Here is a 27,479-nt window from a genome sequence, read left to right as displayed (position 1 = left end):
GGATTCTTAAAAGTCCAGTGCATGATAATAATCATAATTAAGATCTCATTAATTGTCTAGTGAATGTACAATTTTAATTAATTTCTACATCTTGTAATGTTGTTGCTCATAATGCGTCATGTTCAAAAAGATAACTATAAAATGTATTTGTTCACCTACAGAGTGGCTTAATTTATTTTTAATGCAAATTCTTAGTAAATTAGTTAACTAAACAAGATTTTTGAGTCATATATGATAACATTAAAAAGATTAAGTAAAGACTACGATAAAAAGTAAGGCATTAATTCACATTTAATTACGTTGATTAAAATGTGTGTCATTTTGTTATTTTACCTAACGCAAATATTTTAAATATTTAATAAGGCCAATTATAAAGATCAACATGGAGCATAATTTAATGTCTGTCTGCTAAAACTACTTAAAATAATTCAATTTTAAGAGAAACTATAAACATATTATATATATAAAACTAACTAAGCTGTAAATAACTAGGACGTGTTCTTCGTTGTATAAAAATCTTTGTTATATGGCAAATAAAGTTTTGCTAAAAGTCCGTCTTTCTTTTTTAGGGTTCCATACCCAAAGGGTAAAAACGGTACCCTATTACTGAGACTTGTCTGTCATTCCATCTGTCTGTCCGTCTGTCTATCCGTGTATCTGTCTGTCTGTCTCCAGTCTGTAACTCAAAAAAATTAGTCCCATACAAAGACACAAATTTTGGTCTATTTTTCCTCTATTACGGTACGGAACCCTTCAGGCGCGAGCCCTACTCGCACTTGGCCGATTATTTTTTAATTAGTCTATGCTGTCCCTGCTGCTGTCTGCACTGCTGTCTGTATTTCTGTCTTTGTCTAAAACGTAGAAATAGCCATAAGCCAGAAATTGTTCCCATCTAATTGTTAGTTTATTAATTGACAGTCAAAGTTGTAAGTTTATCCTGTACATAAAATATAAGAAACGTCAACATAAAATTCCAGAAAGTCATGCTAGTTCTGAGGGTCATTAGTCACAACTTACAAGTGGACGTATCAATCATAATTAATATTGGCGCCTGTGTCATATCCTCGGGCTTTAAGCGGATTTCCTTGTCGTTATGAGGTTTGAACGATGTTTACGGGATATAGCACAAGGGCGGACGTATCGGTGTACTGTCAAGGTCTCGGATAGAATATCACTGGACAGAGCTTGTGCTAGTTTCCATTAGTTCTATACTTTGTAATGAACTTTATTCTTTACTTGTTGACCACAACTCCGCTGCGCAGAATCTCGTGGGAATAGGGCTCATCATTTATTGATTTTCTTGGGTTTCGGTATTTTTAAGGTAGGGCATTATGATTTTAAGGTAGGGCATTGCCCCACAATGCCCCCCCCCCTAGCCACGGCCGTGCGTGGGAACCGTACATTTTTCTGAAAAAAAAAAGTATTCTTTGTCCTTTACCGGGACTCAAAGTATCTCCATACCTTTGAGCAAAATCGGTTCAGTGGTTTGGCTGTAAAGATGTGACAGACAGACACACTTTCACATTTATAATATTAGTATGGAAGTATTCTTATTTATATTTTGTGTAATTATTGTATTGCAATTGCATGTAATTTTTGTGTTTGAGCGGAACGCCTACAAACTGCTAGTTCAGTTTGGCGTATTAATGTATACTGTAAAACAATTGTAATAAAGTGAATAAAGTATTTGAAAAGAAAGTATAATTATTAATTATTATAAAAAACAGACATATACCGAGATTTTCCTTGTAAACATCTCTAAAAACCACAGTAATAATATAATTCTGTAATTTATACTAATGAGTTGTTACTTTCTTTTATATAAAATAAGAAGTTTCCTTAAACTTCGGACATATTTTGTTTTTCTATTTATAAATGATAACTAACACCGCCGTTTATCATTAATCAATATTTATTACATTTAATCTTAATATTAAGATATTAATATACTTAATATCAAAATATCCCGAGGTCCTGTTACAGACACAGCTATGTGTTGAACCGAGCCTTAAATAATGGTGTTTTTATGTAAATCCCTCGCGCCTGACAAATGGTCGCTAATTCTGATGTATTGGGACTAAATTATTATTCTATGAACCGATATCACTAATGTATTTTAATAGATTAGATTAATGAGTTTCGAATCCTGTCCTACAAAGTTCTAGAACACCGCAACATGAGTTGAAATAGTGTAAAAAAAAACATTAATGCCAAAATCACTGAAAGGGCTGTTTGTAACCAAACTACTTTTGATACAAATAATTTTATATGTACTTTTTAGATGACGCCCGCAACTCCGTTGCGTCAAAATTCGTTTATCGCGTGGGAATCATACATTTTTTCGGGATAAAAACTGGTCGCTGTTAAGCATTAGTGTCCTAACCCACAATTTTTTTTTTGTTGTTAAATTTTGAATGCAGTCTTGTTCTAAATCATCTACAGAACATAACTGCATTCATAACTCAATACGTAATTTTTGTGTGGGTTAGTACACGAATGCTTAACAGCGTCCAACTATCCTATGCACTTTTTTGGGACTCAAGGTATCTCCGTGCCAAATTTCAGCAAAATCGGTTAAACGGCTTGAGCGTGAAGAACTGAAGAGGTAACAGACAGACAGACACACTTTCGCATTTATAATATTAGTATGGAAATATGGATTCGAGAAACATCGAAAAACCACAGTTACAAGGTGCGTACAGTAAATTAGTATCGCGTAGTGCGCACGCGCATTACGCGCCGACACGCAAATGCGTCGCCAGTTGTCACTGGGTCATTACCGCGGAAACCTGCGTCACCCGCACCACCGCTCTACATCGAATTCAGATCGACTATTTTAATGTCTTCCTTATTTATTTTCGTCATACGAAGGGTTTTATATAATTGATTAGTATTATAATAGAGAATTGCCTAACAATTCCTTTTTATAATGGTTAATATTACTTATTAGGTAGCTCCGTTAACATATTTCGAAATTCCTTTTTCAAGTTTTCCGCAGAAATACTCCGCACTTCCGCAGAAACTACTAAAATACTAATTTGAGATTTTTTGGGATGGATTTTTTCTCAGGTGTTATGCCATTAATTGGTATGTTATACGCAACTACTAAAATACTAATTTGAGATTTTTTGGGATGGATTTTTTCTCAGGTGTTATGCCATTAATTGGTATGTTATTCGCAACTACTAAAATACTAATTTGAGATTTTTTGGGATGGATTTTTTCTCAGGTGTTATGCCATTAATTGGTATGTTATACGCAACTACTAAAATACTAATTTGAGATTTTTGGGCTGGTTTTTTTCTCAGGTATTATGCCATTAATTGGTATGTTTAATTGCAATCATTGTAGTGGAAAAAAAGATCGCAACTGTTACTGCAACGAAGAGGAGCATTGTAATGAGTCAGTGTGTGAGGCGTCTTCGAGCGGTCAAGGTTGTGTGATAATCAAGCCTCCGCACACACTAGAGACGACGACTACTAAGGACGGAGCGTGTTTTTTTTTATGAAATAAGGGGGCAAACGAGCAAACGGGTTACCTGATGGAAAGCAACTTCCGTCGCCCATGCATCAGAAGAGCCGCAGGTGCGTTGCCGCCTGCCGGCCTTTTAAGAGGGAATAGGGTAATAGGGGAGGATAGGGCAATAGGGGAGGATAGGGAAGGAAATAGGGGAGGGAAAAGGGTAGTGGATTGGGCCTCCGGTAAACTCACTCACTCGGCGAAACACAGCGCAAGCGCTGTTTCACGCCGGTTTTCTGTGAGCCCGTGGTATTTCTCCGGTCGAGCCGGCCCATTCTTGCCGAAGCATGGCTCTCCCACGTCACGGCCAGGACCACAAAATTTAGAGTTTTAAAACATCTCCTATGTCATGTTTCCTTTTAGGACCTAACTTTAAAGAACTATAATACTTACTTAAGTTACAATTTATTTGGAAACTTCCTAAAACCTTAAAATAGACTACTCATTTTTAAATTGAAAAATATAGTATCATTGTTATAGACATTCCTTACACAACCAAATATCATGAACATGTTCTTAATTAACAATAAATGATGCAATGCTTGGAAAATGTAAAATTCTTGTAGATGTGTACCTACTGTTAATCAGAGCTATGCATATTCAACGTAGTTTTGAAAGTACATATTATTTTGTACTTTTTATATACGCGTACTCTTTTTAATAATGATGATTATTCATTCCACTAACATCTATTTCTATTGTAATAATTTAAAAAAATTTAACAGTTACACTATAGAATAAAAACACTAACAGATTTTAGGGAAAAAATTCATGCTGGTGCTGACTCTGGCGTGAAAACATTGCAGTATAATGGATATCTTCCGTAGGATGAAACTGTTTATACGGTGGCCATTAAGCCCGGGCGCGCACTAGCGGCCAGGCCGCCAGGCCGCAGCGGCCAGGTCGCGGCGGCCATCGAAAGTATGGTGTGGCCGCTGGTCGCGTTGCGGCCAGGTGCGCGTCATGTATGGCGGTTTCATACTAAGGTATATTATAATATCTCGATGGGCGCAGCGGCCCGGCCGCCGCGGCTTGGCCGCTAGTGCGCGCCCGGGCTAAGGGCGTACGCAATTTTTGAAAAAAAAAATCGGAAATTGTCACGTTTCAATCCAAGTGAGTTGGTAAGATCTTACAATAGGTACGTTCTACAGTACAAAAGAGTTCAACGTCGTCGTATCATAATTAACGTTATTTTAAAATCCATTGATTTCGATCTGATGAATCTGATGAGTACCTAATGGACAGCCCAAAATTGTTTTAAGAACACTAAGGACTTAATAAGATAATGAATATCTCATTTCTTAAAGTTATCCCATTTTTCTAAATAGACTTTTTAAAGGAGCCCCTGAAAGCGTCAATAATTATTATTTGCTTCTTTTTACGAAAACACGACCTACAAAACGGAAAAACGGAACAAAAATCTTTATCAATAACACAATTATAGTTAAAATACACTCATAGAAAGGCTTTATTTTAAACGTTTTATTGGTTATAATTAGCATAAAATATTGGCCATAGAAAAGACTTCAACGTCGTCACCTGTCCAATAATTTATTATAAAACTGTTTATGATACACTTCGCACTACATTAGCGTCCCAGTTGAATTGCAACTGTCCATAGGTCGCTAAATTTCAATACTAATATCAGAAAATATACAAATGTATACAAGTAAGATAGTTATAATTTAATAGTTTTCTCGTAATATCCGCGTTATACGTAATAAATACGTTAGTTTCTTATAGACTACCTAAGCCAAAATGGACTATTTAATTTGAAATAGTAAAATTTAACACACACATGATAAGAATCGATTCAGTTGTATTCAATTCAAAACTTTTAATAAATCCACTATATTGTGTTAAGTTACGCGGATGGAATAAGAATAAAGTTCGCTTCCCTTCCTGCACCTATGAGTAGAATATTTTCTAGGACATCGATTCAGTTCCATTTTAATTAATTATATTGAATAGCACCTTTAAATATTTTAATGTTGGTCATAGGATGTATCACATGCTCGATGCAGTACCAGCATAGAAACACCGGAGAAATACCACGCGGTCACAGAAAACCGGCGTGAAACAGCGCTTGCGCTGTGTTTCGCCGAGTGAGTGAGTTTACCGGCGGCCCGATCTCCTATCCTTTTCCCTTCCCTATCCTCTCCTATATAATTCCCTACCCTCCCCTATTCCCTTCCCTACCCTATTACCCTATTCTCTCTTAAAAGGCCGGCAACGCACCTGCAGCTCTTCTGATGCTGCGAGTGTCCATGGGCGACTGAAGTTGCTTTCCATTCAGGTAACCCGTTTGCTCGTTTGCCCTCTTATTTCATAAAAAAAAGATCGACGTTTGGCAACGTTACTGTCAATATTCTGGACGTATGCAACATGTCGGATTGTTTACTGTATGTGCAGTGTGCTAGTAGCGCCCTGTACTGCGACCTTTGCGCAATATTCTCTATTGCTCCATTTACCTTCCCTATAATTGGCGAGATAGTAGTCCAGTCAATGTCTCGAAAGCACTATTAAAGCTTCCGATGTTTTAAAACTTAATCTACGCATGACTCAAACAAACGATAATCAATTAGTGATGCTAATTTAAACATAGACAAGAGTGTTATCTCGCCATCAATCAAGGATGGTTACCTACTATCGGTATGACACTGAGCGCGTCTTAACAAGCGTTGGATGCTGAAGTCATTGTTATGTTAATTAGCTCTTACAATTATCAAAATTTAAAAAACTAAGATATTTAATACCGCTTTGACGATTCATTACAAAAATTTCAAGTCATATATCATTCAAATTTCAGTTATCATCAAGATTCCGCTGGGAAATTTCACAACTTTAATATCGCTTTTGTCAGCAACATACTGTATACTACCTATGTGTCTAGTTGTCTCATTTAAAAGCAAGTTCTAGTCGATCGACAAATTTTAAACAAGTTACTTAGGCTATCGCTATAACTATAAAGAATTTAATTATAATATGAATTATTCAGCATCATCTCTCGCTGTAAGTTTCAGTTACAACTTACACACTTCTCACCAAAGGTATCAGCAACACATCTTGATGAAAGTTTCAGCCGCACATCTAGTCTAAAGTATCAACAGCATATCTCGTCGAAAGTTTCAACAGCAAATCTCGTCGAAAGTTTCAGCAACACATCTCGCTGTAAGTTTCAGCAACACATCTCGCTGTAGGTTTCAACAGCACTTGTCGTCGAAAATGACAACTACACAGTATCTTTCCGTATATTTTAGCAACGGATTTCACCGTGAGATTCAATAACACACCCTCTATAACTTTCAAAGAGAACTCTCACCGAAACTTTCAGCAACACACCGCTATGTATTTTGCAGCAAGTAGCAACACATCCCTCTGTATGTTTCAGCAACACATCTCCGCGAGTTTCAGCGCTTCACCCTCTGCCGCATCTCTAACCGCGGCGCTAATCGTTCCCCTTACCACCGGCGCTCGCATATATAAGGCGCGGCCCGTGTCCAATCCACATTCAGGTTGTGTAGGTGACAGTGAACACACGCTTAGACGGAATTCTCTAGGCGAGTACTGGAACCCCCAGCAGCGCTTAGTCAGTTCGTTTGAGATCTCCAAAAACTAGTATTAATATCCAATCATGCAGTCTCTGGTGAGTTTCAAAATCTTATTTTATATTTTTTTAATTTCTCAAAAAATTATATATTTTTTAATTTACTAAAAATATTACATTTTTAAAATTTACTAAAACAATAACTCATATAAGTTGCAAATTATAACATTTTAAAAACAACACATTTCTACTCACGTAAAATTAAGTATGTTAATGAAAACTAAACCAAGTTAAACGATTATGTAAGTGATAGTTAACAAATCACGGTTTATCTCAATCGAGTGGGGTATATAATGAGGGCGTAATGATAAACATTGGGTTGTAAATTGATTCAGTAAATAACGCGTTAGGTAATGATACAGATCGCTGTTTATTAACTCCGCCTAATCGTGTCAATCTTTCAACGCGTTTTGTCAGATTGTAAATTATAATCTACTAAACTTTATTTAAATACTAAGCTAACGATAAATATTAATCCGAGAACTTTTGAGCTTTATAAGCTGCTATAGTTTCTAATTTTGGATATAAAAACTTGTGATTACCAGTAATATTATTTGTAGTTTTCCAGTGGAAAATGTTAAAAGTTTTCATTAGAAAACGAATGAATTGATTATTAAAACTTAGTGAACAATTTGTTATTAGCACGCACACTCAAAAATAATCATTTTAAATGCGCTACTTATGGAACGCTTTTTTAATTTATATTTACGTAACAAATTATTTCAATATCTATATTTCAATTACTTTAAATCCTACTACATAATAGTAGCTAACGCATAAAAGATGTTATGCTATGATTAATCACAGCAGTAACTCTATGTTTTAAAATTATTGGAAATAAAATACTAAAAACTAAAAAGTAACGTTAGATTATTAGAAAAAGTATTTATATCCAGTAAAAATATAAAGGTACATGGAACCTAATTTTGGAAGTAAGTGAAAAACCCAACAAATTAAAAATACCTTTAAACGCAAGTTCCGTGTTGTTATTGTTGTAAAGTTTTTTAATAGCACAAGGAACTAGGCATGTTAATCCCACATTTCCTAATTTCGTGTCAAGGACCCTAAGAACAATGCATTATAATTAAAACATTAACATTCCCGCCCACCGCTTTCCTGCGCACAGGCTCAAATTGATGCATTGCGATTAGATTTTGACGTTTTGAGGAGTGTTAATTTCTATTACTTACCTACTCAAAGAAATGAGTATTTGAATTACCTTTTAAAACCTGATGACGCCCGCATCTCGGTTTTGTCAGAAATAAATTATCGCGCGGGAAAATAAACGGTCTATTTTTCCCGGTTAAAAGATTTTTATTGTCAATTCCCGGGACTCGGATACTTTGAGTACAAACACAATATCAAATTTCAGAAAAATCGGTTCAGCAATTTAGACGTAAAGAGATAACAGACAGAGACAGACACACTTTCGCATTTATAATATTAGTAATTAGTATGGATAAGTTTCATAGAAATAGAAACGAATAGCGTAGAGTTACAGAGATCGCCGTAGCTGTAGAGCTGACGCCATACGTCTAATTCATCGATAGTTATACGCCTATGTTTTTAATTTTTCTGCAGAATTAGAGAACATTTTCTTTTGATTAAATCAGTGGCGTAGTGAATCTTAGGGTGTAGTAGGGACTTTACAATAGATTAAAGCCAAAAATAGAGTAAATAAAAAGTCAGGAAATTTTATATAGGAAAAGTATTAAGAACGTATCAAATCTATAATTATAATGCTTCAGACTATACTTACTGTTAAACTATGAGCTCAGACTAAGATTTACAGGCGCGTCCAATGCGACATAAAGAGCACGATTATTTCCAGATAAATCATATCTGCAATGATGTTAATACATCAGAGCAATAATAATGTATTGTAGAATAATGTGGAATTGCAGTTTTGTCATGTCAAACTTTCGATTCGTGCAATATCGACCACAAATTGGTCGGACCATTAGGTGGCGCTCGAGCGTGGCGGAATTTCAAAATCCGTATGAAATTTTACATGAAAAAGTTTGTTACACATTTGTCATTGACCCTTAGGTAAGTATGTATAGCAGAACAAAGGGCATCCCAAACCTTAGTGCTGTTATACATACCTATAGGAATCAATCGAAACGAGACGTTACGAGACGTGACTAATAGCAGTATGAAATAATTGAAATTGTCAATTTGTTTGTAAGCTTCATACTTTTAACTTTTAGGAATATTCAATTATTTTTTGGTATGGATACCTCTTTATAGATTTTTCTCGATTTTAGCTTTATTATAACACTAGATGATTTGTTAATAGCGTGAGAACCTTACATTTTTCCGTGTTAAAAAGTATTAAATTTCAGCAAAATCGGTTCAGCGGTTTGGGCGTGAAGAGTTAACAGACAGATAAGACTCACTTTCTCATTTATAATATTAGTACGGATAGTCATTGTTATATTTATCTAAACACAATAGACCTCGCCCCTAAGGGCGCTAACACATAGCTCTCTCTATTTCATCAGGCCAGCTCCTTGGTAACAATGGAATCCGAACCACTAGTTCCAGTAACCCTGTGCAATGCACCAATTCACTGTATAATTCTGAACTGTTGCAAAATGAGTTTTGCAACGTGCCAATGTAGGCTTAAGTATACACCTGCTTTGTCTAGACTACACTTACAAATCTAGAGTTCTAGACATACAATCAACGGGAGTGCTTATTAAATGTGAACACACGAAATTAACCCAGACCCTACCTTAACCAGTACATAGTCTAGGTAAGTTGAATAGAAGACTCGTTGAGCTAGTGTAGGTACGTTGACCGAAAACGACACCGACATTATTCTACTACGATTTTCAGTAAAATAATTATATAAATAAAAATTAATTTTACATGTTGTCAGTCTCGCTGATACTCGAGAGCGGCTGAATTTGACTAATTTTAGTTTTGGTATGTTTGTGGAAGTCTAGGCAAGATTACTATTAGGGGGAAAGTGATGCGAAGTTCACCGGGTCATCTAGTAAAAAAATAAGTAAAATCCGGACTCGATCGAAACTACATTATTTATAGAAAATAGTATACCTTAAGATTATAAAAGGTGTGTTCTTGTACAAGGATACGGGACCTTTCCGTAACATTTCCAAATGTCAGTCGGAGCTGCGGACCACTCCTAGGAATCGGAGCACTATAGAGCCGATATTTATTATCTGATTGTTAAGATTACGGGCCACCCGATTTATTGCCTGTTACCGTTTACAAATGACATCATTAAAAGTACTATAAGTCACACGGACATTAATTTATTAATGAATACTTACGTTGTAGTTGCGTAATTTATTCCGAAGATTTTGTTTTAAAGTATTATAACATAAACGAGTATTTAATAAAATCAATTATAATAATAATACATTAGTGTTATAACTGAGAAATTGATTAACAGGCAAATACGTAATTTGGCCAGGCTATCTCAAGCGATTAATATTGACTTCACATAATGCGACGAAATAACGTTAGTCCGTCATCTGCCCATCAATCAATTTCTTCGCACATACAATATTTTACACAAACGTCCAAGTTTACTCAACCATCGCTACACTTTCGATAGTTACGGCAACATCCGCCGTTGGACATACCCCTCTATTATCGATTTCTGATTTACATGCAACGACAACACGTCAATAACAGACAATAGTATTACACACCTTACACAAGACACAAGTGCAAAAAGATCTATCGAACTCTTTGATATACTGTAACTAGATGTTCAAGCAACTTCTTTACGCCGAGGTTCGTCATCATGTGGAAACCGTGCATTTTCCAAAATCAAACCCATGCTATGATCTTTCCCGGTACGCAAAGCCAATCATACCAAATTTCATCTAAATCGATGCAGTAGTTAATCCGTGTAGAGACAAGACTGACAGACACACTAATTTCTGTAATACCTATATGTATAGTGGATCCGTTACTCCTATGTAAAGATTTCCGCCATTATTAACTGGATAAATTGTCGCCACTTCTTTTCTGATTAAAACAGTATTTTCGTGATAGGTCTCCTATAGTTACTAAAAATACTTAATGCTATTAAATAAATCGTATATATCTCGAATTTATTGCCATTACGTGATCTCTATATCTATTGCTCTACATACTTGAACTTTCATTGTTTAGTTACAAAACACTAAATTATAGTAATTTCGCATTTTATTGGTGTAATATAATTGAAACTCTAGCTGCAGCCACGATAGCTTGACCGTAGTTAATTACAATGTAAATACGGTTTGATATCTTAATTATATCTCAGACATAACTTAACTCGGTTTCTCGCTTACGATTGAAGACGTAAGTGGATGTAGATGTGTAACTAATATTTTATAACATAGATGCAATTATATTTTGTCCTTACCTACCTTTAATTCAAACAAACCTTGTAACTTACCTACTTCATCATCTGGCTGTACATAAAATCCACATTTGTTTGATTTTAATTTTCAAAAAATCAATTTTCAAATTATTAGTTACCCACTTCATCCACGTAAGTCTTCGATTATTACAGTGGCGTGAGAGATATGAAATAGTTTTAATGGCTGTTAAATTTTTCGTTCAGCAATGCGTTCATATCTTTTGTAATTGTTTTATGGAGGCATTTTAATTGAGTAATCGATGTAAATGTTGCATTACCTTATATTAATCGTAACACGGTGATCTTATTGTTGAAATCGAGACAGTACTTCAGTCCGGACCAACGCCTACAACTCTACAAGGCGCAGGTTTGGCCTCATATGGAATATTGTTCTCACCTCTGGGCAGGGGCGCCAAAATACCAACTGCTCCCTCTGGATCGTATCCAACGAAGGGCTGCTCGAATTGGTGACTGCCATAGTGTTTCAAACAGCTTGGACCCCCTGGAGTTACGCCGAGATGTAGCTTCATTCTGCATCCTCTATCGGTTGTATCACGGGGAGTGCGCTGAGGAATTGTTCGGAATCATACCCCCTGCAACTTTTCGCTATCGTCCCACGCGAAAAACACACCATCCTCATCACCTTGATGAGTGGCAGTCTTCCACAGTGCGTTTTTCGCGTAACTTTCTGCCGCGCACTGTAAAACTCTCGAATGAACTGTCACCAGCAGTATTTCCGGACCTATACGACCTGCAAACCTTCAAGAAAAGAGCGTATTCCCTCTTAAAGGCCGGCAACGCACCTGCAGCTCTTCTGATGTTGCGAGTGTCCATGGGCGATGGTAGTTGCTTACCATCAGGTGACCCGTTTGCTCGTTTGCCCCCTTATTTAATAAAAAAAATCACAGATATAAAGTAAGGAATATATCTAATGATATTCCATAATAAATATTCTTTTAGGCAAACATTGTTATAGGTCTTGCTAATTTGAGTAAACAATATACCGTATTTGTGCGCCAGTGATAGAGGCAAAGAGAGTAAGTCCATGTTACATCTACCGAGTCACTTACTGCCCAATGTTGGCCAAGATCACTGTCTCGCCAGTCTACTCGGTAGGTGTAATCAGGCCCCTAATGTTTTTTCTACTTAATAAGCTCGTCGGTGTATGTAACAAGTTCAGTTGCTCAATCAGTTTTTATCATCACAGTTCACACCGCGCGTTGCATCATGAAAATTAGACATAATTGTACATTTGTAAACATGACGCCCGTGTGAACGCGATACTGTCTTGATCTAGTTAACTAATCTCGCCAATTAAATCCTCAATCAAATCTGACGAATGGTTATTTTAGTGCCTATAAAACTGTTGCCGTTTAAATGGTTCATTTTTACTGTCTGGCGTCTGCTCGTGATGATAAATCAAGATATGAAATAGACAAGCGCCCGAACTCACTAATATTGTGAGAATTTGACTCCATACCTAACAGAGTCAAAATGTTCATTAAGTTAAAGTTAAGAAAAACTTAAATCTCTCTGATTCCGGTCTCGAGACATCAAAAATTGTCTCAATAAATATAGGAAGACATCCAAACATCTTTAAATACATACCTTGACTTTGTAACATGGTGGTACTCCATTCCAGATTGTACTAGCGGCCGCTCTGTGCGTTGCGCACGCGTCTTACTACGCGGGCCCACCGGCGCATATCCAGCTCAGCCCGGACGGCCAGCACGTGCTGGACACGCCGGAGGTGGCGCACGCTAAGGCCGCGCACCTCGCCGCGCACGCGCAGGCCTCCTCCGCGCACGGCGCCTGGGCCCCCGCCGCCGCTCATGGAGGCTGGGCCGCGCCCGCGTACGCCGCCGGCGCGCACTACGGCGCACCCGCTGCTGGTGAGTTGAAATCTATAGATACTGGTATTATGAAGAGAAGTTTGGGAGTTTGAGATATTGTAGGGACTAGGGAATAGACTCTGGACTCTCTAGATCCAAGGAACCTACTTTAAAAATTCTTTCGCCTAATGGCGAATTCTTTCGCCTCTTTGTAATCAAAGTCACGACCTCTGTGAATGTCTTAGGCTACATATTCGAAAATAAGAGATAGAACAGGAATATCACTCTATGAGAGCGTCGCCGCAGGAGAATGTTCTTTTCTTATGCAAACATAGAATTTAAAAGCAACGTTGAAAATTTTACAAGTCTCTTTAGTAACCACCGTAATCAGGACTTTAAAAAAATCTGTAATGTAACAATTTTCTAGGTTTTAATATCCACTACTCTTATACAGGTCTCTACAAATACGGCCCCGCTCCTCTCGCGCACGACGGTCGCGTGATCGACACCCCCGAGGTGGCGCACCTGAAGGCCGCCCACATCGCCGCGCACAACGCCGCGCACGCGCAGGCCTCGCACGCCGCCGTCGCGCCCTACCACGGCGCCGGCCTCGGAGCCGGACTCGGCGCGGGACTCGGCGCGGGCTACGGCGCCGGCTACGGCTACCACAAGTGGACCGGCCCCCAGGCCCACATCCAGCTGACCCACGACGGCCAGTACGTGGTGGACACGCCCGAGGTCCAGCACGCACGCGCCGCTCACCTGTCGCAGTACGCCGCCGCCGCCCACGCCGCCGCCTCCGCGCCCGAGGAGCCCTGGGGCGCCCACGGCGCTCACGGCTGGCACTGACTACCTCCGACCCGCTTCCGTCCCTGAATCATTTTTATACAAAACGAGAAAACCCAAAAAAATGTTAGCTGTATATAACTGCTGTATAGCGACGCGCCTACTACTTTAAATGACTTTTGCGAATAAAGTCTTAATGTTTTTTTATGTTTTTTTCCACTCCTTTTCACGATTTCCATTTGAATCTAAATCATGGCTAGGTTTTGCCGATTTATTTTGGTGACTAAAATATTATGTTCTTATGTTAATATGTTACTTGATACGACCTATCTATGATACCTTTGAATATGCAAAAAATAGATATATATCTATGATACCTTTGAATATGCAAAAAATAGAGCTATTATTAAATTAAGGCGTGACACCTTTTATACTACTAGCAAGGTCTTTCTTGAATCGTAATTATATTGTCACCAAAAATATCAGTAGGTTTATTTCTTATGAAATTTTAAAGGTTCTAAATACACATTACACGGTGTCACCTAGGCTATACCCACACTAAAAGTAGATCTTACTATTATATTTTAATGGTCTAGAATCTGTATACTTCTTCTGTAGGCGTTACAACTATTTCGCAATAGGCTGACCATGACTTGTTTTAGGAACTCTCTTATTATGTTTACTGTTAGTATTTACTTATGTAAGTATATTCAATTAGAAAAAACTTAATATTACAGTAACTGTTATTAATATGTTACTTAAAACCACCACCTGTTCTCAGTGCGTCTAACATATTGTGTCTAACGAGATATCTCACTGTCGAGATCTCGTTGAAACTACTCTTCTCATAATGTCAAAATTTCGCAAAACTCGATAAAAATGTGTTGTCATGTTAGGGTCAATAGAGATGAGGAGACAAACCATGAAACATCGAGAAAACATCATAGACAAAATTTTCTCGTTGACGCATGCTAATTGCTAGGCGCACGGGTAGTACAATGATAATAAAAATATTGTCCACTAAAAGTTCACATAAGATGAAAAGCACTGACGTTGTGACAAATGAACGAAATTCAGAATGGTCTGCAAACTGACTTTACCAGGCTTAGCATAAACACAGTCTCTTATTAGTCTCTTATATAAAGAGAGGGTATTTAGTAACGGAGGACTTTAAAAACCAATCTCAATTATAGCTAAACTTACTGAAAAACAGTAGGGTGTTGGTGTTAATTTTTGCTATCTCAAGCTTAAACATTAAAAAAACTTTAAAGTAAAAGTTTTATACGTATAGTAGGACTTTAGGAACAATTGAAAGACGCTGGATAATTTATACATTTTTTATTTTAATACAAAAATATGATTACATACTCAGATAGATTTTGAATAGATGATAATTTTGGTATTGGTGTGATAAACTAAGTTAGTATTTTCGTTGATATTTCACAATCCTCAACCATTTTAGTCGAAACTTTGGCACCAATCCTACCTAAACGAATTTCGTTTTTCTGATCTAAATCTAGCAAAATTCTATAGTCTTTTGTTAAGAATGTTAAATTTCATCTTACTCTATGCGATAAATGCACCAACATGGAATTACTTCTACTTCCAACTAATGTTTTTTATATTCTAGTCTTCATAATCTCTTACTGCCACTTTATAAACGAAGTTTAAGACAAGGCTAAGTAATCCATATAGAATCTAGTTGTCTCTGTCTTATAAGTTGTAAGAGCCATTTAACAGACATAAGACTAATTCCATAACTACATACCTAGATGGAAGTATAGTGCCTGCGGAACTAGTTTGCCGCGCCTTAGGTATGTGAGCGGTGGGACGGAGAGGCGGGGCGCTTGATTTTGACAGTTCTGGGGAGTGAGCCAAAATCTTTTCGTTTTCGGTTCGTTATAGAATCGCCGATGAAAATGTATGGAACTGCCATTAGCGTTCGTTAATATGACGTTGACGTTCGACTCGACTTATGTCAATTTCATACATTTTGATCGGCGATTCAATAACGAAGCGAAAACGGAAAAGTTTCGGCTAAATTGCCTGGCTAGTTTGGACAAAACGCACAAGAGATTGCAATAAAAAGATGAGTCCGCCGATAAAGAGACAATCTAATGAAATAATATTCAAAGTGCGTACGTTTTTTAAAAAAACGGAAAGCCGATGTCTATAGTTTATTTAGATTATAAAACTGATCAATTGTCTTTAATTTATTATTTTCAATACAGTTTGTGCATTCAAAGATGATATGGGTGACAGTTCTCATATTCCTTGCTACGGTTTTTTTTTACAAGAAAACTTGTATTATTAACTGTGAAATAGGAGTATAAAATTATTGTTACGAAAACATTTGAACATTGTCAGATGCATGAAACGGAACCTATGTCAATAGAGATTGACACTGTTGAATCGAAATCAAATCGATAAAAAAGGGCGGCCATCTTAAATCGCCGGCACCACTGAAATGTCAGTACGAAATCGGTAATTTCGATTGCAATTCCTTTACGAAGCGATTCGATATTTTTAAATTATCGATTAATTTTTGTTAGGTAACTTCCCTACTAAATTGTCAATTATAATGTGTCACGCATATCATCATAAAACGCACAAACTATAGTTGAATAATTATTGTTCACGATATCTCGAGATTGGTGGTCACTGTCTAATCTCATGTGCGTTGCGAGCAGCAAGCAACCCGCCCCCTCACCCCTGTCCCTACCTAAGGCGCGGCCAACTAGTTCCGCGCGCACTATAGTCATTCATGACCGTTATTTAGCTTTTTCTTATACATAGCTCTTGCAATGTATAAGACAAAGAAATCAAATCGGATAAGTCCTGTCTTAATCTTAGTTGAAGGCAGTTTAATTTTAAGTCTTTAAAACCGAATTACCAATTAATACAATGTCGAATAATAATAAAACGAATAATACACGAACAGATGAATTTAACATAAAATAATAATTATAAAAGATTACATTCGATTAAACATTCTTAAAACTATAATATAAGTCAAAATATAATTACTAATTTGAATAAAGGAATACGAAGTGATACAAAATCAGTCCAATACTAAAATAATACATTACAATAATACAGATCGAGTAATGTCACGAAGAATTTAAAACTCTGATTTAAATCAGAGTCAAGATGGCACAATATATTGAGATTAAGAATAAGATTCATTCATATTGTTTTCTTCATTTTTACACTTAAAAGTATGAGTCGGCTAACATTACCAGTAAAAAACTTATTTATCGTGTGCGTCAAAACATATTGGCCAAAAGAAAAATGCTTTAAAAATTAGGTCTGGCTTGTCTGGTATGTCTTCGGATTTAAAATAAACTGTAATATACCTCTACAATAATATATTTTTCTATATATAAAATCTATACTGCACATTGCGTATCATATCTTATGACACCACCAAACGTTGAATCATTGCAAACTCACTTACACTATTATTCTATTTTATTGTGTTATAGTTAGGCCATTAAAAGCATGGATATTAGAATATTATATACTAGGTAACTAGATGCTTTATGTATTTTTGAGTAATATGATTGGATAAACTTTGTTTTTAGTCCGGCCGTCGAACATGATCAAAATCAGGCCTACCTTGTTTTTTATGCTTAAATATACTTGTTATTGTATTAATACTCGGTTTTTTTCATGGACATACGATTATTCCATAACCTGTAATAGCTAAGGTAGAGGCTACAAGACGGCCGAGTTTTTACGTTCTTATTTTTCCATTTTGCTAGGTAATATTTAGTGCATTACATATTATACTTTATGTAATGCAAGATTCTTCAATAATCCATCATTATCAGACTAAGATAGAAGTTTTGAAACTACAAGTTTAAACTTATGTCCTATTCAATTTGGAGAAAGACTATTATAGTCAATGAAAAGAAAAAGGAGGTTAGTATAATATTAACATACACTTTCACATTATATACTTCGCTTTTAAAATATTATGATATAGGATGACGATGGTACACGAAAATATTATAATATAGAAATAATACTAAACGGCAAATTATATAATACATTTGATATAGGAACATATAGGAATAGATATGTCATGAATACAATAAAATATTTTTGTTTCAATCTTTCAAACTTAACTTACAGTTTTTACCGACTTCCAAAAAGGAGGAGGTTATACGTTCGGCTGTATGTATCTTTTTTTTTTTATATAAGTATTCGAGACGAAAAGTATACTCTCAGATCTTTTGGCGTGCTTACAATACCGAGATTTTAAATGGGAGATTTTACAAAGGTGCTATTCTTAAGTATTTGTTAGAAGTTTGCATATCGCAGTGATATCTAGAAAATATTATGTCAATATATTATGGAACACTATTTTTGGCTGTACGTTAGCTACAACATCATAGTAAAATTACAAAAAAAAAAACATTCTTCGCGTAGCAAAATCTAAGTATTGTCTGTCATGTGTGTACGGTAAACTCATCTGAGAACATAACCTTACATTACCAGTTTGAGGTTAACTTAAGTACAACTTATGTCTGGTTTCTGAATTTTTTTGATTTGTTGTTTTTTGTCGTTGTTGATTGGTTAATTTTACGCGAGCCAATCAAAAGCGATAGTGAATAGATCCAGTTAAAAACTCAGAAACTGGGCATTAGTAACGTATAGAGACGAGTGAGAGAGCAATCTGCAATACCGACTTAGGTCTCGGCGGCGCAGGAGGGCAGCGCCCGCAGTAGTCGCCCGAACACGCCGCACGCCGATGACAGTTGAACCGCATCCAACTGAAATAAGACCAACTATTTATTACTAAATAAATAAAAACCATTATATATAATTGAAAATAACAATCTAAGCAGCTTGTGTGACATAGACAACTAAATCGAATCTAATGGTTTATGATACGTGTCGAGAGCAATGAGAAGCTGTTATGGCACGGGAGCCTATCCAGGCATTCATTCAAATATTTTATTTTTCTAGCCATTCGTAGTTTATTCGTACGTTCTACGTAGCCATTTTCATATGATTTCTGAATCTTATTAGATTGCGATGTATACTACATACGACTCAGGGCTTGTACCATGAAACTGTTTTGAGACTCAAACAATCGTACGAGAATGACGCGTCCTACTCTAACAAACGTGAAATGACGTTGTTAGAGCAGGACGCAGCATTCTTGTCCGATTGTTTGAGTCTCAAAACAGTTTCGTAGTAGGCCTACTGGTACTCACGACCAAAAACTACCAACATCAAATTGATTTGATTAATCGAACTTTACCGATTCGCTTACTCTCGACTTATCTTTAAAGATCAGTCGGGAGTAAGCTTTTAGGTGATATCGTTCATCATATTTTATCTACCTTACTCATTAACAACAAGGTTAAAAATTATACTGGAGTTAATACGCTCTGGAGTTAAGGTTGAATTTGTTATGTTCGGTTTTTGTTAATTCTCTTCGATGCGCTTCGACTCTACGCTAGTATAAATTGACCCTCACCTGTGGCGTGGCCGTCCACTATGCGCCGGTGTTGGCGGCGGCCTGCATCTGCATCTGGCGCTGCATCTGCTCTAGCATCTCCTGCATGCGCCGCAGCTCCGCCTCCTGCAATGTTTTAAAAAATACTTTTCATTTCAAAAATACTTTTCTGCTACAGGTTGTTCAATGTGTAAATTTCTCACGCCGGTCCCCAAACAGGCAGCGCCCACTGCCATCATGTATATAATATTAATTGTAGAAGGCGTAACTAAAAGAACATACATTGTGGAAGGTGAAATTAAAATAACGAAGGATAGAATTTCATACAAATTTCAATATTCTATATGAAATTTTCTGCTACGATTCGCCTTGAACTTTTTCTTATGAAAAACAAAATTCTACAATACCCAAAAATAACAATGATATACTCAGGGAAGATAATAAGGTTATATTTTATAGTGAATTTCATTGAGACTTCACACACCTTTTCCCGCAGTGCTCTGTCGCGCTCCTCCTCATTGGAGCCGTTCATGACGCCGTTAGAGTCTGTCTCGCTCAGGCCGCTCTCAGTTGAGCTAAAAACACAAATCATATAAATTTGCTATGGATGATTCAAGTTATATTATAGGTATTTTTAAGTAGTCAATAATGAATAATGATCCCTAAATTATAGCAAACGTTCAAGTGAGCCAAAATAATAATTTTAAGCATGTGACGTCACAATCACATGTAATGGATAATATGAATGCCACCATGATTACGAAGCTATCTTCTGCAAATCACAATCAACGTCGATTATGGGCAATTATAGACTAAAGCCCCTGTCCATGTTTGCTTGTATTGGTTCATTAGAAGCTAACGTGTAAAGGTCGCATGTAACAAAATATACAGGACTAATGACAACTCACGTATGTCGCTTGGGAACTTGTCCGTTGCGCGCGAGTCTCTCGGACCGGTAGTTTTCGTAGTGAACCTCTTGCGTGACCTCTTGTAGATCTTGCATGTGCGTGCTGTGAAAGAAATACTATACATTACCATAAATGGTTAGTCCCAGTGAAAGTTGATAAACATAATATATATGTTGCTCAACTAAGTACTTACGGGCTTTGGCCCAGCATATATTCCTATAACCCCTGCGTCGCCAGGATCGACAGCGGTATTTAAGCACGAAACCCTTTTAAGATTTCAGGTAGCCCGAGGACGGAGGGACTTGCTACTACGCAAATACTAAACGAAAAGCTATTTGGCAAAAACGAGCGAGATAGAATGCTCGGTCAGGCCGACGCCTGTACTGATACGCGACGAAGGATATTGAGGCTAATCGTGGATAACATACATGAGCATAGTCCTCAGCTTGATGAAGTCGCAGTGCTCGGGGTTCTCGACCTCGACGACGCCCCAGGGGTACAGGCGGCCGCGCACGCGCCGCCCCCGCACCTCCAGCTGCTGGCCCGCGCCGCACACCGCGAACGGCACCGCCGCCTTTAGCTGACGGACCTGCGGTAACCATATTATATTTTAACTTGGTGATCTGACAAACGTTGTTACAGTGTAGTTTTATTGTTACTAGAGATCGCCCAATGGTCGAAATTCGATCTTAGTATCAACGACATTAGGACTACTACCTATATTTTGTAAAAAAATATTGACTATCATTTTTTTCAACTCTTGTCTCTGGGACTCAGCTGATCTCAGACTGGCCGTGTAAGCATTGTCTAATAGTATCTCAGATTCAATAAAAAAAAGCTATAATCCATTTTCAATTTGTCAACTTGTTTGTTGCCAAATGTCAACAGACTTCAACCATAAATAAAAGAGTATATGTAATTCCTATGTAATAGGCTTGTCACTCAAAAATCTGTCATCTTTCCTAGTGTGTGGGTTGTAGTGTGTGTAATGTTTTATTTGTTAAAAAAATGTATGATAAAAGCATAATTTCAAAATAATATTAGCTCTATGCACTCCTTCACCATATAAACTATAACTGCGCAAAATTTCATTCACCTACGTTTCCCCATTTTTCATCAAAAGGAATACAAAGTTTTTGGCTCACGTATTAATATATAGATATTTTAATAACAGTTAGCAGTTTTTTATTTTTGTTCATTTATAATATTAAAGGAAATACTTGTTTTTGTCGATCGAACGTAATTTTTCGATTTCCTTTAATATTATAAATGAACAAAAATAAAAAACTGCTAACTGTTATTAAAATATCTATATATTAATACGTGAGCCAAAAACTTTGTATTCCTTTTGATGAAAAATGGGGAAACGTAGGTGAATGAAATTTTGCGCAGTTATAGTTTATATGGTGAAGGAGTGCATCGAGCTAATATTATTTTGAAATTATGCTTTTATCATACATTTTTTTAACAAATAAAATATTACACACACTACAACACACACACTGGGAAAAATGACAGATTTTTGAGTGACAAGCCTATACATACGAATTGTACTATTTTATTTATGTTTGAAGTCTGTTGACAACAAGGTGACAAATTGGAATTGGATTATAGTTTTTTTTATTGAATCTTAGATGCTATTAGACAATGCTTACACAACCAGTCTGAGATCAGCTGAGTCCCAAAGACTTGAAATAGGAAGAAGAGAAGAAGAGTTGAAAAAAAATATGATAGTCAATATTTTTTTACAAAATATAGGTAGTCCTAATGTCGTTGAAACTAAGGTCGAATTTCGACCATTGGGCGATCTCTAATTATATTAATTGTGAGTTATAAACTGTACAAAATTTACGTAAGTTTTTAATTTCAATTCTGTAATAATTTAGCACATAGATTTTTGTAATCTGAAAACGTCTTCTCTAGATGCTCGGACAGTTTTAGATTCGCCCAAGTCGTACAACGTTTGTTCATGATTATTACATGTATATTATAATTATTATCGATGTCTTAAGGATCAGAGGAAAACGTTTGATTTTAAAATAATAATTATGTGCTCGTTTCTTCGTGATAGTAGATGTGCTTGGTGTATACTGCATAATACTATCCGCTTTTGACAATTATTATTTCATAACTATGACAATGACAATAACCGCGCAGGCCGGCGCACAATATTATGATACGTTACCAGGGATACGACCTTGGCGAAAATCTGAATTGTCATATTTTAGTGTTCGAAAAGGAGCCAAATTTAAAACGGTTGAAGTATGGGAGTTATGTTTCCTTAGTTTTTATTATTCGTAGCCTTCACCATATAAACTATAGCTGTGCAAAAAATGGGATAATGTAGGTAAATGAAATCATTTACCTACATTACCCCATTTTTCGTCAAAAGGGATACAAAGTTTTTCGCTCACATATTAATATATAGATTATCATTTCAGATGTTGTCACTGTTTTTGTCTTATTCTGTCTATTATTTTAGCTACATCGTTTGGTGATCCTAGCTTTGTATTGACAGGCTCATAAACTGAAGACAAAGAGCACCAGAAATTGGCTTTTAGACATCTCACATCTGTTTGTGACAGTTTCATACTGCTAAGTTACCGTGCAGTAACCAGGTTTGGTTTAAAATATTTGTAAGGAATGTCTGCTAACCTGTTCCTTGTAGTCTTCATCTTCATCGCTGTCGCAATCAGGCAGTGGGTAGATTTTGATACCTTCTCTTTCTATCTCTTCCAAAACCTAAAACAAGAATGTTATTGTTCATCACATTTTTTTAATGGTGAAAAACTGAAAATGTATCAGAATATGCCAAAGTACTTACTCTGGTCTTAAGACGCTGCACCTCCTTCTTAGTGAGACAATCAGCCTTAGCAATGACTGGAACTATGTTCACCTTGTTGTGCAATTGTTTCATAAATTCTATGTCCAGTGGCTTCAGTCTGGAACACGATTTTTAAAGCATAAGTCCATAAAGCAATGAAAACTTCTATACAAAATAAAGAAGTTAAAATATTTATACTTCAAATAAGACTTGAAAAGGGTCTTGTATAAATTAATTGGAAATCAGAATCTAAATAGAAGCCGTGGATTAAGTAATATCAAGCACTGTTATATTAGTTACTACATACCCATGTCCAAATGGGGAAATGAAATAGAAGCAGCAGTGAATTCGGTTGTCGACTATGTTACGACGATTGAGTCCACTTTCGTCGCGCAAAAATCGTTCAAACTGCTCATCGATGTATTGAATTATTGACTAAAACATAAATAGAGCGTGATATCATTTATCAACTATTTAATTTTAATGTGACTCTCCCACTATTTTATTATTGAACATTTGCTATAACATAATAATAATAAATTCTTTATTTGCACACACAAAAGAAAAGACAAAACACATAAAAGAGAAAAAAACAAAAGAAATAACAACAACAAAAAAGGTATTAAAAAAATTACAAAATTGTGCAAAAAGGCGGTCTTACTGCTTTAAGCAGTTTCTTCCAGACAACCGAATACATACAGTTAGACTATTCCATAATGCCATGTTTAATGCATACTGTAAAGTATGTGTTTACATAAAATAAAAGATTGCTGGGATATAAATTACTTCTGCTGCCATTTTTAATGCATACTGTAAAGTATGTGTTTACATAAAATAAAAGATTGCTGGGATATAAATTACTTCTGCTGCCATTTTTAATGCATACTGTAAAGTATGTGTTTACATAAAATAAAAGATTGCTGGGATATAAATTACTTCTGCTACTACAAGTGTGACAAATAATCATCAGTTTGGAGAAAATACAAAGTAAGAGATTAAAGTATAGCACATAAAGGAAAATTATACATAAGGTATAGCCTTATACACATACTTCTCATACTTGTATTATGTTGATTATGTTCATTACAATATAACAATTTCAATTAAAATAGTCCTTATCTATAAGGAAGGGACTATCACATTATTATTATACATATTATAGGTCATTATCCTCTTTGTTACTACACAATAGTTTACGCAATATGTTGATTGCTGACATATTTAACATAGTAATATTATTTAATTTGATTCAGATTTAAATAAGCAACAGATTATAACTATTTTTTAAAATTATATATTCATAGGAATGCAGGACAAAGGTAGTAATAAATCATAATAATTCTGTATATTCTACCATAACAATGGTGTGTGAATTTAAATAAATGCAATTGACCACTTTGACTTGACATAACCCAACATAGTTATGTAGGATTTCCATCTGCGTATAAATGTTCCTCTCATGGAAAAATATATTTTACTAATGACATACTTACCCTGAAGCAGTCAGTGTTGTCAATGGCGTCTCCATAGCCAGGCGTATCCACCACAGTCAGACGGAGTTTTACTCCTCTTTCCTCAATTTCCACAGTTGATGCATCTAATTTTACGGTTTGGTTGGTCTTCTCTGTAAAAATAAGTTACAACATTATATCACCACAATATCATTTGTCTGAAGACTACCAAGGTTTATTAGCAATACAGTTTTATGACAGTTTTTCTGTACAGTATTCATATATCTGCTTTTTTCTGTTGTGTGTAGTTTCCTGATTCCATATCAAGAATTCTTCAAATAATTATTTATAGTCAACTATGTATACTAACCAGTAGCATCAGGTATGACTCTCTCAGGATACAAGTCAGTCAGAAATAGAGAGTTCACCAGTGTGGATTTGCCCAACCCACTTTCACCGACCACCATTAATGTGAACTCAAAACCTTTTTTGACAGATTTACGATGCACCTGATTTGGAAGGTTGGCAAAACCAACATAGCCCGGTGTTTCTAGATTCGAAAACTGAAAATCAATGGAATAAAATGTGATTCATGATTTTTAAATTACTTCTTTTGCTATTAACGGTAAAAATAATTTTAAGTGAAAATATACTAATTATTGACTAGTAATAATAATTAATATGAAAGTTATTATAATACCAAAAGTACTAAAAGTACCAAAAGTACTAAATTTCGATCGGATTATAATAAGAGGTTTTTTAGTAAGTGACTGATAGGATTTCTATATCCAAAATTTATATTTAACTTTTTATGTACTTTTTGTATAGATAAATAATTAAATAAGTAAAAAAAAATATATATAATAAGGATATAATATTATATCAGTGGATAAAATTGTGTGTATACTGTGAGGTTGCTAACTATGTTATATTTGTCTAATAGTGAAAAACCTGTTATTGGCTTTCTTTTTATATAGTATTGGTTCTATTTTATTATTTAAAACATAAGCTGTTGGTTTTCCAAAACAAATAAATAAATAAATATTGAACCTAATAAGAATCAATTCCCTGCATCCTATTATATACTTGTTTTAAATTCATAACTGAATCCAGTTTTAAAACATGTGTTTACAAAAAAACAAGGGCTTTTTTGTAACACATGCTACAAGAGCAAGCCAAGTTTTGTTTTATGTTTTGTAAGGGAAATTATACATTATGACATCAAGAATTCAAGAAGCAACTCAGTGGGATAGGATCAAAGATCAAATTATTGTACTTAACTATATTTACAAATGCATGAGTCATAGGAGGGAAGAAGTAAGTGAAATCCTTATCTGTAGCGTGTACTGTACAGTTAACAACATTGTACCACAAATAAAACTTGAAACTTTACCTACAAGGTTCAAAAGTGATATAGTCAGTCGGAATAAGCTTTCCATGAACAAAATAGAAGTATGTAGAACATATTTTACTCGTCAGCACCAAATGGAGGGTTATTTTACATTACATTAAATAACATTAAATTACAATATACTTAGTTATTATCCAAGATTTCAATCTCAAGACAAAGAAGATAAGCACACACCAATGCATTACCAACATTTTAGTCATAAAGTAATGAAATGGTCAAATACTTCTTGTTTAACATGAGTCATATTATAAGTTTGCTGTTGTTTTATAGTAAGTGAAAAGTTTCAATTGATAATGAATCACTGACTACTGAATACGACTGGAATGCGTAAACATTGACATACTTCCGTCGCTAACTGTATCAAGTTCTATTTCAACAGTTGCATGCATGATTAAACACAATTTCGTGTGTAACATATAAATACTTGTTAGAGTTCGGTTCCTAGAAAGTATGTTACGATATTCATTTCCTTGTTAATACTACGAGTTTGTGTCCTAATTCATGCCAAGGAACAGAAATACTTACATTTTTGTTTTCGCTGGACATCTTGATTGTTGGTGGTATTTCCTGACACAATCAGATACTTTTGGATCTGGAATAACACAAAAACTTTACTAAGACCACACTAAGACACTCCTTTCTCTCGAAAAACGTACGATTACCAAAATATTCCTAACTTATTGACTCACGACAACATCAAGATTAAGCCTAGATTTTATCGTTATTCCGTTTGTTTAAACAAATGCCTCAATACCTTGAACAATTGTGCTTAATATGCATTTAATTTAAGTCACTGCAGCAAGAACTTTAGGGAATGCAGAGTAGGTAATTAAAATTATCACTTCAATGCTCAATGCTCATCGACAATCGGCATTTTAAAACAACTAGGGATGTACACGAGTCACGACTGGGTGTTGACCACAGACTAAGAAGAGATACTACGTATGTGTTGACATTAGTGTTTTTTCTGAAGTTCGATGACAAAATATGAAGTACAAAAATCGATTTCTCTTCAAAAATACTACCAGTCATTGGTCATTGGACTAAGGGTTCTTTTTAAGAAATCATCAATTGACATTATGAAATTATATTAGCTGCAATGATGTTCTACTTATACAGATATGTTACGTCCATACTATTTTCCAGCTTAAATCTCTTCCGAACAATTTTCAAATTCAAAATTGCAAACATTGACAAATTTGACAGATAAGTGAAACAAAAGATACAAAAAACCATTTACATAAAAGAGACAGTTCTATTTTTAAACGTCGAATCGTATCGCTGTCT

At 35.6% G+C, this 27,479-nt stretch overlaps 2 protein-coding genes and 1 long non-coding RNA gene across 3 annotated transcripts in view; 1 reads left to right on the top strand and 2 right to left on the bottom strand.

Annotated features, from left to right (window-relative positions):
- Positions 1-2,586: 2,586 nt before the first annotated feature.
- The window catches only part of LOC121728319, a 29,705-nt gene continuing 4,812 nt past the window's right edge, over positions 2,587-27,479 (bottom strand). The window contains exons 2-3 of the long non-coding RNA XR_006035779.1: positions 15,078-15,085; positions 2,587-2,597 (exon numbers count right to left, since the gene is read on the bottom strand). This is a non-coding gene — a long non-coding RNA (uncharacterized LOC121728319). The remainder of the gene's footprint in view (positions 2,598-15,077; positions 15,086-27,479) is intronic.
- LOC121728318 (pupal cuticle protein-like) lies at positions 7,044-14,329 on the top strand. Its single transcript, XM_042116472.1, has 3 exons — positions 7,044-7,165; positions 13,153-13,402; positions 13,797-14,329. Exons 1-3 carry the CDS (start codon positions 7,154-7,156, stop codon positions 14,189-14,191), a joined length of 657 nt encoding a protein of 218 aa, XP_041972406.1. The 5' UTR covers positions 7,044-7,153; the 3' UTR covers positions 14,192-14,329.
- On the bottom strand, positions 17,704-27,104 carry LOC121728316 (septin-1). Its single transcript, XM_042116470.1, has 12 exons — positions 26,947-27,104; positions 26,718-26,784; positions 25,152-25,344; positions 24,824-24,954; positions 23,638-23,765; positions 23,331-23,448; positions 23,162-23,248; positions 20,935-21,095; positions 20,507-20,608; positions 20,083-20,173; positions 19,620-19,724; positions 17,704-18,906 (listed from the first exon to the last, which is right to left on the bottom strand). The coding sequence occupies exons 2-11, from the start codon at positions 26,736-26,738 to the stop codon at positions 19,638-19,640; spliced, it is 1,119 nt and encodes a 372-aa protein (XP_041972404.1). The 5' UTR covers positions 26,739-26,784; positions 26,947-27,104; the 3' UTR covers positions 17,704-18,906; positions 19,620-19,637.

This window comes from Aricia agestis, chromosome 6, assembly GCF_905147365.1.
Source record: "Aricia agestis chromosome 6, ilAriAges1.1, whole genome shotgun sequence".
Taxonomy (NCBI): Eukaryota; Metazoa; Arthropoda; class Insecta; order Lepidoptera; family Lycaenidae; genus Aricia; species Aricia agestis.
The sequence above is the reverse complement of the archived record's forward strand: the minus strand, read 5'-3'. Positions and strand labels throughout refer to the sequence as shown.

What these genes read in the sequence shown, in the direction of transcription:
- LOC121728318 (XM_042116472.1), top strand. An exon ending in CTACGGCGCACCCGCTGCTG is followed by an intron (nt 13,403 to 13,796) that starts GTGAGTTGAAAT and finishes ACTCTTATACAG; the next exon opens with GTCTCTACAAATACGGCCCC.
- LOC121728316 (XM_042116470.1), bottom strand. Translation starts at nt 26,738, where the DNA reads ATGTCCAGCGAAAACAAAAAT. An exon ending in AGTCATACCTGATGCTACTG is followed by an intron (nt 24,955 to 25,151) that starts GTTAGTATACAT and finishes TTATTTTTACAG; the next exon opens with AGAAGACCAACCAAACCGTA. An exon ending in CAAGTTCCCAAGCGACATAC is followed by an intron (nt 20,174 to 20,506) that starts GTGAGTTGTCAT and finishes TTGTGTTTTTAG; the next exon opens with CTCAACTGAGAGCGGCCTGA.